The 13564-nt window shown below is 33.5% G+C and overlaps 1 protein-coding gene across 6 annotated transcripts in view; it reads right to left on the reverse strand.

Annotated features, from left to right (window-relative positions):
• Wdr59 (WD repeat domain 59) overlaps positions 1-12414 on the reverse strand; it is a 261127-nt gene extending 248713 nt beyond the window's left edge. For all 6 annotated transcript variants that reach the window (XM_090397480.1, XM_090397478.1, XM_090397477.1 and 3 more), the window contains exons 1-2: positions 12346-12414; positions 2101-2150 (exon numbers count right to left, since the gene is read on the reverse strand). In XM_090397480.1, the coding sequence (XP_090253606.1) occupies positions 2101-2150; positions 12346-12399 (104 nt within the window). In that variant the 5' untranslated portion in view covers positions 12400-12414. The remainder of the gene's footprint in view (positions 1-2100; positions 2151-12345) is intronic.
• Positions 12415-13564: the final 1150 nt, after the last annotated feature.

Below are 13564 nucleotides of genomic sequence, written 5' to 3' on the forward strand. Positions count from 1 at the left end.
CTCCTTGGCTTGTAGCAACACCCCTCTAAATATCCTGTCTTGCCCACTTCTACCTCTACCTTGCCCACCATATGCTTTCAAAACCATTAGTGTCACTGCCTTTCAAAGCCTCCACTCTTAGAGGACATAAGTCATCACTTATCGTAAGCAGTACTTCACGTTTTCCCCTCCTATCCTGCCAAAAAATGCTGTACCCTGCTACTTCTATTCCTTTTACTATATCATCTTCCATCAACCACGTCTCAGTATTCCCAATAATCTTTGGCCAGGTTGACGTTATCAGCGCCACCAATTCATATCCTTATTCTGAATACTCCTGGTATTAGTATAAGGCATAAAAATGTCACTGCTTCTATACTTATCATTATCCCCTCCAGACCCACTGGACTCTGTGTTACCTGATGTCATCCCACTTTCCCAAAGCACCCATTCCCACAAGAGGTATGGTTTTTCCCACAAGAGTTATAGTTATGCTTAACTTCTTGTGTTACATAAGCACACTAATGCAACTTTCTTTACTTTTATATTAAAATATATATTTATACTTAAATTGTTTTTGTTATATGTTTAAGTTTATAGCAATAATCATAGTTTCTCAATAATGAAACTTTTTTTTTCCTATTTTAAGAGCCTTGGGTACTACAAATTAGAAATATAGAATAATAACTATATAATAAGTAAGAAATATAGAATAATAAAATAATATAGCAACATTTTTTACTGAAGGTAAAAAACAAAAAATAATCTTATATCACATTCAAAGAACAGATATTTCTATATAAATGAAAGTGTAGAAAAATTGCTATCTTCTCAGGTGTTTTTTTTTTTTGTTGTTGTTATTTTGTTTTTCATTTGGAGAGTAAAAAAAAAAAGACTTGCTGATATAAATATAAAACATTTTTATATAGCTAAAAAAAAACTAAAATAAAATAAAAGGTATTATTTCTGGGAAAATTCCCATGTTACTCCTCTTAAAAACTATTATTTTTACGGCTATTTTGCCTGCCTTTGTTTAGGAGTGCCCCTATTTTAATGTCATTGGCTTTTTACTCAAGAATTCTTAGGGCATTGCAGATGTATTTTAGAAACAAATATATACAGCATAATAGAAGAAAATTTGCACATACCTTTTCTTGGATGTTGTTACCTGTCTTCTTTCTGCAATGTGCATACTTCTGCTGTTATGGTGTTGAAAGGGGAGTGGGGCTTAGGCAATGTGGGAGAATTAATGTTGAAAAAAACCCCATTTTTTCAACAACAACAAAAGGTTTTAACAAAAACCCCATTTTTTTGTATAATATATACATATATTATTTTTAAGGGTGGGCAGAGCGCTTTTTTTTTGTAGGGTGGGGAAAAAGATGAAAATAGCAACTGTTTTTTTGAAGGAAGGGGAACTGAGAGTTGGTTTTGCAATAAAGCAGTTGATCAAAGAGACTAAAGACCACAAATATGAGAATTATGAGAAAAATTAAGGGAGTGAACAAGTTTCTCCTTAATATCTTAATTTTTAATGATTTTTCCATTGATGAAATATGTTCACTCCTTTAATTTTCAAGAATGTGTGAGCAAAGCTAATCTGCAGTAGAATGGTCACTTAAGTAGAATGGGAGAGGAAAGGTTCCAAAAAGGTTTAATGCCAAGGGTAGGAAAAAATAGACCTAAAGGAAGACTAAGATCTAGGTGGACTGATGCAGTGAAGTGCTTTAGAAGATAGAAATATAAGATATGACAATATTGGAGTGGTGACAAGTGATCTACTACTTTGAAGGAAAATTGTTGACAAGAGATTAGTAATTTAGTAATAATGCAAACTAAATTCATGCAGTACTGTCACAGTATCCAGTCTTTTTGGATGCATATCAATAAACTGATATTTTAGGAATAAAAGGAAGGAAGGAAGAATTAGAAGGAGCCATGCAACAGTTATACTAAAAATCTGGAATGTTATTACATCAGATTCAGATCTCCTGCCTCTAATATATTTACTTAAGAAATAATGTACTGAAAACTTAATTTTAAAAAAATGAAAATATTAACTTCAGTATTCTGATATTAATAAGTCTAACAAAAGCTAAAAATAAATTTCAAGGTACATACCCAGCTAGGGCAACAAAATTGCCTGTATAGTCTATAGACATTGTATTTGCCTAGAAAACACCAATATTCTATTAGTATTATACATTTCTATTATACATTAACTAAAGTATATTTAAAACAAAATGACTAAAATCAAGACACCTCATAGCACTCTAATTCTACAGTGAAAATAATTAGAAGAATAACATAAAGGTTTCATAATTTTTTTTTATATATATTGTAATAATTTCTATATACAAATTAAGAAGCTTGTCTTGTTTCTGTAAACATGATATGTGAATCATTTATATTTTGTGCTAAAGTGATTTTTTTTTATTGTTAACATTGCAATGAAAAAATCAACTAATGAGAGAGTTTTCACTTTATAAGACAAATTTGGGCATATGGCATGGTCCAAAACACTGAGAAAATGAATAATAAATTTGATTGTTTCAAGGGAACATGTGTACTAGGCATACTTATGGATACACATACAGCTTACACATGTAGAAAACAAATTCAATTCAAAATCTCCAATATATTTCATCCAATGTAGCATGAACATCATCATGGAGAAAGGCCGGTACTACATCAAAACATGAATCATGAGTTGCATAACATGTTTTCTAGTTCATGTCTCAGTCGCAACCAAGTTAGCAGGATTGCATTATTAAGTTCAAAAAAAGCAATTGTAAAAGTGCACAGATTAAAAAATAAAATATGTGAATAAAATTATGGACAGTTAATAGTAATCATTTTGCTGACATTATATAAAAATACATCTGCTACCATAACTGTGGATAGCCAGGCCTGGCAGACCATGACATGGACACTATCTGTAGAGGGGAAAGACGTTGATCTTTAGAGGAGTAGATAAGCCATGCCAGTATAATGTGGAAGTTGAAACAGTAATAGTTCTTTACAATTGTTGCACAGTGGTAAAATTTCATATATCAAATGAAATATATGTGAGGGCAGGGATGCGCCGGCCATATGTGCAATGTATTCGATGCACACAGGTGCCAGGATAGCAAAGGTGCCAAAGATTTGGTATATTTTAAATAAAGTGAATTTTGACAGCAAAATACTGCAGTCTTCATCTATGAATCTCCAACTTGCTTTAGATATATTGAATGATCTAAATCAAAATAGGTCTGATGAAACTTGCAAAGAAATTGTAGAAAGCTCAAAATTAATAGCAGCAAAATTTGATGCAGAACGTGTATTTTGTAGTGGTCTACCACTAAGGCGAAGTAAAAGGACAACACAATTTGATTACGAACATGAAAATATAGTAGATCCTGAAATTTCATTTCAAGTAATTTTTTTTCTCTGCATAATAGATCAAACATTGCAATCTTTGTAGGAAAGATTTACTTTATTAAAAGAACATAAGAATTCATTTCAGTTTTTGTATTTGTTAAGTACTTCACAAAATAAAGAATATTTATTATCTTGTTGTAAAAAGTTATGATAAAAATTAACACATGAGAATCATTCAGATATTGACGCAGATGATTTATGCAAAGAAATTTTATACTGTCAACCATTTATTTCTCATTTTAAAAATGATATATATCAGATAATTGCTCTTCGGATTCTTTTGTCATTACCAGTATCTGCAGCATCTGTAGAACGGTCCTTTTCTAAACTTAAAATTATAAAAATCTACTTGAGCTCCACAATGGTACAAGACAGACTTTCAAATCTTGTCATTACATCAATAGAGTCAGATATTTTGGATCAACTTGATATACATGACATTATTCGAGAATTTTCATTAACGAAAACTAAAAAAGTTCAATTCACTAAGTGATATTTCTTTCTGTTTAAATAGTTAACTATTTCTTTACCCAGTAATGTTTAAATGTTCCTATTTTATATACTTGTAAGTTACTATTATTTATTTACTTTATTTTTTTCCCCAAATTATTTTTGTTGTTTTTGTACCCTTCTTGTATGTTTATTGTTTTTTATACATTTTTTTTGTAATTTTTGCTTTTTGTTCAGTAAACTTATAATTAATATATTTCATTTTTACTCACTGATATGTTTTTATAAAGTGATTTTTTATTGGGGGAAGGGGTATAGGGGCGCCAACTAAAGTTTTGCACACAGGTGCCGGACACTACTGGCGCACCCCTGTGTGAGGGTTAGCTGTTGGTACAATGCTCAGTTTTCTGTCATTTTATACAGAATGTTTTGATAGCTGTTTCCACAAATGTTTAACCACATTTCAGTGTGACCAACAAAGATTAATGAAATCTGCAACTGCTCTTAAAACTAGTCTAACTTAAAGACAAATATGGATGCTGAAACTCCCCAAGCATATAGCCAGCAAAGGTTGATCAATTGGTAGAGCCTCTGCTACTAATGGCTCACGAAAAAAGTTAAGCAAGTTTGAGCATGGGTAGTAATTGGAAGGGGTCGTTCGATGCTGTTGGCACACTCTCTCTCGATGAGTCTTTGGACTCCCTGGAGGTGTCAAATAATAATAAATAATAATAATAATAATAAATAAATATCAGGAATTTTATATTGATGTCACTAGAGAGAAAAAAAAAGGACACATTATTTAAATTAATTAAATAAAAATAAATAAATTAAATTAAAAAAATAAATAAAATGAAATAAAATAAATTACAATTGGAATGAACGAATAATAAAAATTAGATTAAAAGAAATGGAGGCTTCCTAATTAAATTTTATGAACAATTACAAAACATAATAATAGAAACAAAAATGGCTATTTGATATTAGCAAGAGATGCAAGAATTGGAAAAGCCAAAAGTTAATAGTAATGTTGGAATCTGGAGGAAAATACTACAAACAAAAATGTTAAAAAATTAATAAATTTTGTAGTATATAATAATCTTAAAGCATTAAATTCTTTCTTTAACGTAAAGATATACATTATGAGGTTACTCGTAGGTTACTTGGTCACCAGGAGGATGAAAATCAGATAGTTTTTGTAAATGGGGGGGGGACATCAAAATTTTCTTTAGATGTTAGAGTATGCACACGTGGGAAAACTAATTTTAAGGTTGACTGTAAAACAACCAAGTCCACCATCGAAGGTATTCCTAGATTTCTAAAACCTAACTATTTTCACTTCCTTTCTGTTGCTTGTATGCAAGCTACAATCTTGTGCTGATCTTGTATTGCGTCCACACAGATATCTCCATGACAGCAATGAAAAACTAAGCATTAAAGTGTAATTTCATTCTTCTGTGCAATGCTTTATTTCCATTAAATCTACAACATGCAGCCTGATAAAAAGTGTAGCTGAATATGCAGGATGACCTCCCACAATAAATCCAAGGACACAATAAAAAAATATCAATTAAAGAAGAAGAAAAAAAGAGGATTGTTTTTTTTTTGTTTTTTTTTTAATGCAGCACATCAAGTCTCTATTTGAAATTATGTGCAGCATTTACATCATAGCATATCCAGCCATGGGAGAGGAGAAATTAATAGTTGAGAGATAACTAATTTAAATCACATGTGATAAAAGGAACTCATGCTACAAGAATATTGAAGCTAATAATAGATTCTGTATATAAATGAGATAACTACTGCCTCTAACTGGAGAGAATGATCATGAAGTTTTAACTTGGGAAGCAGCAAATCATGTGAGAGCTATAAATAAAAACACAAGGATACATAAATAAAAGCCAGGTAATTATGACAGACTGAGATGATAGCAGTGCCTTGGCATGAAAACCTTGGCAAAGAGTTAGAAGAATGAATTGCACCGGAGTTAAATGGATGAATATAACTTTGAAACAAGAATTGCATAAAAAGATCTAATTTGGATCTAATAGCAGGAGAAAGGTGATGACTAAGCACAGCAGCAGTAATAAAACCAGCTAAGAGTGACACTATGATGAGGAAGCAAAATCTGATTGTGATAAAAAAAAGTTAGCCAAACAGGTGAAAAAATAATATGAAAGAATTTCTTCATGAAGTCACAAGTAAAAGAAAAAAATTATCATGGAAGAATAATTTTAATAAATGCAGAGGATAAGAAAGTGTTATGTGTATTAAAAGTGCAAAGTTGTTGAGAAGTCACTTTAGTCAGGAATGCATTGCAGGCACACACCCATTGGCTATTATGGTAGACCTAAATGTAGTGGTGAAATTCAGCCGGGGCCCTCCAGGATCCAGTCCCGGAACTTTTTTATACACTGGGCCCGGACCTGGAACATTTTTCTGTTTTGTGACTTTTCTCCCTTTACAGTAATTATGCCTACATTATTGTGTTATTATTCAGTTTTGAATGTGTATATAAAGTCAATATCAACAGTTGCCTGATTATGAATGCATGATAAAAGGGACGGAGAGGTTTGGAGCTTCCTGTAATGCATTATCTTCCAGCGATTGACAAGCAAACATTATTGCAGCATAGTGTAGTGTAATGTAGTAGAATTTTAACAGACTCGTAGCAATATTTTGTCTTTTCTGGTTGGCAACACTGTCAGCAACAGCCAGCAACCAACAACAGAACAGCAGGTTAGCAGTTGTTTATCAGAGTTCGTGATTGTGAGAAGCACAAAGATAATCGTGTAATATTTTTGTGTTTATGTAGGCCTACTATTTCAACTATGGATAAGTACATTGGTACCGTCTTTAAACAGAAAAATAGCTCAAGATGACAGTGATAATACAAAACGAGTTTGTAATGACAGTTTGTATGTAGTTTCTGAAGAGGAAGAAGTCTGTAACAAATCCACAGAAACACAGGATTCCCATCAATTGCAATGCGATAATATTAATATGTTGAACGAAAGGAAATTTTCTGACTTGCTGGACACTCGATCAGTGGATAGCATTCAAAGGTAAATAAAGTGGGTTATTTTGTAAGGACGGAGGGGTTTGGGGTGTATAACACATACAGAGTAATACGCATTTACGTAACAAGCTGAATAGCCTACTGTTTTTTCACTGTTCATACAACTCTGTCCAAAAAGAAACCGAACTTTTGATAGAAAATAAAACACAGGCCAATTATAATTATTCAAATCATTTATTTCAATCAATATACTCTCCCTCAGCTTCGATACAGCATTTAGCACAGTCAATTAATTCGTTAAATGAATTTTTTATATCGGTTTTTGGGATACTGCTGCTTGAATGATGTCATATCACTTTCCTTTCATCGGTAAATGAAGTCGGGAGAAGAGAAAGAAGTCACAGGGTGCTAAATCAGGTGAATACGGCAAATACCTGATTAAAACCTTACAAGTGGTTTTAATCAGGTATACAGTGTTCAATTCGATACATTTTTTGGTCATCTGTCAACTTGTGGGAAACAAATCGTGAATTCAATTTACGAAGCCACAAACTCTTGGTCAAATGTTGTGCACAGTTGATTTTGGAATCCCCAATTCATCTTCAATCAATCTCATGGACGATTTCGGGTTTTCTTTGATGAAATCATGCACTTTTTGAATGGCCTGGCTTTTTGTCATCCTCAAGCATCTCACGACCACTTTGAAATTGTTTAAACCACTCGTAAACTTGAGTATGGGATAAGCATTCATCACTGTATGCTTTTTGAAGCATTTGATGCATTTCAGTAAAACTTTTACCAAGTTTAACACAAAAGTCAATTACAGCTATCTGTTTGAAACTCATTTCTGACCATTTGTCAAAACACACGTCACTCTTGGCACTATAACTCAGCTTCTAATGAAACAAATGTCAAACAGTTAACACAACACTAATGAAAGTTGTCACTTTCAACAACAAAAAGATAAGATAGGCGGCGGCACTAGTTTCTTCTATTTTCGAAAAGTTTAGTCTCTTTTTGGACAGAGGATGTATAACTTAATTTTATCTTAAATTTAATTATCTTGTTTTAAATTGAATTATCTTTTAATATGTTAGAAATATTATATTAATTTGTAATTTTGTATTTGTATCTAATGTTTCTGGTGGTGTAAAAGAGAAGGCCTGATGGCTTTAACTCCAACAGTATAAATAAATAAATAAAATTTTTAAAAATGTTGCGACAATCTAGCAATAGCCTCACATTTATGATCCTTACTTTAAGGGCCCTGGAGCTTATTTGTTTAGAATTTAACCACTGCCTAAATGAAAGGATGAATGGAGATCAGCTGGAGTAATAAAGCTATTACAAGAGTTGATTGGAACAAGCAGTGAGAAAGGATGAGCAAAGATGGAATATTAGACAAAAAATGCTGAAGAAATGTACAAGAGATTAGTGGTTCCTCTGACTTAGTTATTCAACTTGAGTCTCAACGTGATCACAATTCCTAATGAGTGGAATGTTGAAGAGGCTAATTAGGGTCCACATCCAGAAGTGGAGAGGTAGCACTGATCCTCTACAGAGGATGGCATAGCTTTTTTTCTAAAGTTATGCCTTGCTTTAGCAATTTGCTTATAATTTATAAAGTGACTGCAGAGTTGGATAAGGAAATGGTATGTTATACTTGCAGATTCTGCCAAGGCATTTAACAGGATTCCACAATAGAATTGTTATACAACATTAAAGAGACAGATATGTAAAACAGACTTGTGATATAGATAGGAGAGTGAATGACAGGTATTAGAGAAATATATCGAAATGCCAGCCTAAGCTGGAAAGGAAACATTGGGTACCACAGTGTTCTAAACTCGAGCCATTGTGGCTTAGCTTGCACATGAATGATACTGGAGTTTCTGGATAGTAACATAAATGCTGTATTTGTCAATGATGCAAAGTTAAGAAAGGTAATTAGGGACATTTCTAATATAGAACCTTGGAGACTAATCTGAACAAATGGATCTATGGGCAAATGACAATGAATATCAGTTCAATGTTGCACTGCAAATGGTCAATGAAGCTAGAGACTTGGGGTGATGATAGATAAGGCTAAAATTTAGGAGCCACATTACTAAGATGGTTAAATCAAATATCTGCAATATTGAAGACAATACTAACTTGTAAGAAGTAAGGAAGTTATTCTCCCACTTTACAAGTCTGATATAAAAACTTCTTGAAATGTGCTCAAATATGTTCACTTGGGTTCAGAGGAGACAACTGATAAGATCAAGTGGCAGATGTCCAAGATAACGTCTATTTTGGACATCTGCCTTGGACATCTACAGAAATGTACGTGAGAACAGACTGTGGAAATAGTCATCAAAGTGAGTAATAGAAGAGAAGGGATATGAGAGAAGTTGATAAGCAGATCTTATAGTATATACTAAGCAAAATTTTGCAGCATGTGGAAGGTGGGAGAACTCAGGGAGTCATTCTTAGAAGCTAAATAAAGGTGTGGGTAAGAAGGTAGGTTGGATGTTATTGAGTGTACGAGTATACTAAGTGTGCATGGAATGGGCTGCCTGTGGATATTGTGAATTCATCTTCATGAATGGTTAAAAAACATATGTATTTAAGGAAAAAAAAGATAGGTATTTAAGTAATGGTAACTGAAAGAGGTCTTCCCTCCTTCAATGAGTTCTTGAACTCCATAGAAAAGTCTGCTTAATAATATATTATTATACAGGTATTGCCATGGAATCAGAAGACCCATCATGGGAGACTCACACTAACCATTATTCAGCAGACTTAATGACACTTAATGATATGTGGAACTTAGTGGAATGCGCTCCCTGAGTCTGTGGTGGATGCTGTGACAGTGAATGAGTTTAAGGCGAGGTATGATAGATACTGTATGAATGTTGAATAGTTGTGATGAAAATGATTTGGGGCCTCCCTCGATGAGTCTAATGACTCCCTGGAGTTGCCCGTAATAATAATAATAATAATAATAATATAGGAGAGTACCTATCATACTCTCAAACTCATTTACTGTCAGGGCACTAACTACTTTGGCAATCCATTCCAGTCATTCACCACTCTCCAAGCAAAAAACCTAGTCCACACACTCTTATACAATTGCCAGGAATGATCCCCGGTTCTCTCTCTCTACTTACAATCTACTGAAAAATTTCTTCTGCATTAAATTTAGAACCCCTTTATTAATTTATAAGTTTCTATCATTTCTCTTCCCTCTTTTCCACCTGTTAACTAAACTTTGCAACCTTCATATTTTTATATTTGTAGAATATTTTCTCATAGGAAATATTCTACAAAACTGCATTTCACCAGCTTGGTTACTCATCAATGGATCTTCTCCAACACCTCCTCATTCCCAAGAACCTAGGTAACTAAATGTGCACATAGTAGTCAAGATATAGCCTTATGAAGAGAGATATAGCCTCCTTATCTCTACTATTTGCCAATGTGTTCTTCAACATCCAAGTAATCCTTTGCTATTTTGCCAACTTTTGCAATATGCCCTCTAAACTTCAACCTTGTTTGCCATTACCCCCAATCCCTAGCCTTATCAATGTAATACACAGTATGTAATCTTTTCATCCCAAAATTTACTTGGGATGAAAATCCCAAAATCTAATTTGTTCATTAATGATATAGGAAAGGATCTAAGCAGAACTGCTCAATTATTTGCTGATGATGTAAAGTTGGGTAGAGCAACAGTGAATACACATGATGTCAGAATTTTGCAGGACGATTTGGATAGATTGCTAGACTGGGCTAAAGAGAATGGATGCCAGTTTAATGTGACAAAGTGTAAGGTTATGCATTTTGACAAACAGAGTCCAATAAACAAGGAATGATTAATTACATTCTGACAGGATGTTCATTCAAATGTGATGACTGCAAAAGAAAACTGCCAATATGCTTGAGCTTTCCATATTATTTATGCATAACAGTATGCTTAGAGGTCTACCTGCAGATTTAAATCAAATGTTAATAAGTTTATTCTTTATTCTGTGAGCATTAAGCAGCATTCACCAAATATTAAATGCTTAGAGAATTGATTTTAAAAAGTGTGTTACACATGAAATGCATAACACACTTGTTAAAAGAGCAACTGTGCTATATAAAAGTGAACAGCCTGACTGCAACAGAGGAATACTGAGTTACTTGGTTTAGACTGCATACATTTTTTGGCCAGTATGCATATCATGCAGAAAGAAAAACTTCCCACCTCTATGAAAACAGGTAGGTTTAAAAATGCTATAAATACTCCCAGAGTCAGATTTACACAAACTAGACAAACTACAGCTTAGGGTCTAACATTACAAAAGGCTCTGCCTCAGTATAGATAACCTAAAATTCACTCACTATAAGGACCTCTTAAAAGTTATAGCTCAGTGGCCACAACCACCTTAAATCCAGCCCTGAATATTCTTCTCCTAATACAATGAGAATTACAATCTTTCCAATAGGGCTGGTGGTGCTGCATCTAACAGGATATTTGCTTGATTGCTTACTAGTAAAAAAAACAGATTGAAAAGATGAGATAAACAAAAATTTGTTAGAATCACAGATGTTAATATAAAGAATAACTTTCTTTACAGGCATCAAATAATGCATATTATTTTATTTTATGCCTACAAATAAGCACATGCTGAACAATGCCAGAAAGGGATCCTTGTTAACCAGTAAACAACTATGATTTACAGATATACTGATAATTGTGGTAATTTCACACAAAACAACAATTCCTTTGAAACTCTTCAAATTTCACTTGCAAAATAAACTTAATAGTTATTTATATACTAGTGGATAAAACTAGTACTTATTTTTTCATAATTTGGTTGATATTAAAATCAAATATCAACATAAATGATGAAATATAATAATCTAATGCCAAGAAACAAGCTTTTATAAATTAAACTGTGTGGGAGAGAAACAATTCGCAAACATTGGGAAGGATATTGTAACTTGCACTGCATTATAACTGAAAAGGATATTGTTATACTTGTATCTCATCTGTATTTAACTGTGAAAAACACTATTAGGCTTCTCACTTGTATTTTAAAACATTCACAATTATCATCTTGCTCTTTCTTGTCGGGAGAGAGAGAGAGGAACATTTAGACTTCCCTAGATCAACCACTGAATAATAGGCATCATGATTTATTCCTTTTCGGGAATAAAGCAGAAGTACTCAGTCAGCTGGCAAACTTAACCCTCGAGAAAATATAAGAATTGAATTTATATTACGTTGTCTTGCAAGTTTGAAAGATATTTCGTTTAGAGAAAGCCTGACAACTTCTCAAAATGCTAAGGATTGATAGCGCTGTTTAACGCTATCATATACTTAAGCATAAAATGAGAAGCAGTACAACCCTCCCACCCCGATAACAATAACTTAAAATGGTGTTGTCTTTAATGTTGGGAACCTTATTACTGTATAAAGACAAGTAACACTTGAATTTTCTTACTTGCAGATCTCGATGATCGGCAACTACATATTCGCTGCTCCATCGTGCAGCCATACCTTATCGCCTCTGACATGTTTCTCCTATTGTCATTGCATTACCTAGTGGTGTAAAATATGTGACATTTAATTTGGGAACAAAAAAAATAATAATAAATAAATAAATGTATGGCCAAACGTCACCCGCCAGTATTGATTAGATCAGGTTAAATTTATGTTGTGGTTCACATATAAAAATAAATAAATGTCAAATAATGAATAAGCTGACAAGCTCAAACAATTTTCATCATTAAGAATTACTGGTGGAAAACTGAAAATGTTGAAAGAAGAAAGGAAAATCAGAAGAACAATATTGAGAAAATGCACACTTTGAGAAACAATTTATAAATTTAGAGACATGTTAAACGAACATGGAACTGTTGCTCCCTTGCCATGTTCATAAAGATCACGTTCTTTCAGAACCGTTCCTCTGACACAAAGTCTACAGAAGAGTGTAAATTGTACTGAATTAGACTGAATTATATGACTTCGGATTTAAATCTCATTGATCTCACTTGATCCATGGTCTTCTACAAGATGATGCACCACCTTCTATGAGATGGTGCAGACAGACGATCCCAAACGTATGATCCGAAGTTCATGAACAAGACTATATTGTCTGACAAAGCATCACTGAAATTAAATGACAAAGTCAACCAGCATATGTATTACTCCTTAGACAACTTCAACATGACAACAAAACTAAACTACCTAGAAGTAATTGTTTGGGCGAATTCGGCACTTTAATTCGTCCCAAAGATGTCCGATAGGGTTGAGGTCTGGAGTCTGACCTTTTGACCTTTTTTATGTTATTATTGTTATTACTGGCCAATCCAACACTTCAACGATGTTTTGTGGAAACCACTCTCGGACACACACACACACACACACACACACACACACACACACACACACACAGTGCAGTATGGCATACACTCTCTAAGTTCAACGCTATCATACAGGTAAGCATAAAATGTGAAGCACTACAATCCCACCACTGATAGTAATAAATTAAAATGGTGTGGTATGCATGCCGCAACATGCATGACGACTCTATGTCACAGAGCATTGTCATGCATGCTGAAACCTGCAAGGGTCAGTGCCGAAGTGCTTCCTCAGCGTCGGAACCATGAAATTGTCCAGGATATCCAGATAGCCATCAAATATCATGGTTTTGGGCAAGT

Source organism: Typopeltis vanoorti, chromosome 9, assembly GCF_054136105.1.
Source record: "Typopeltis vanoorti isolate ZY-2024b chromosome 9, IOZ_Tvanoo_1.0, whole genome shotgun sequence".
Lineage (NCBI taxonomy): Eukaryota > Metazoa > Arthropoda > Arachnida > Uropygi > Thelyphonidae > Typopeltis > Typopeltis vanoorti.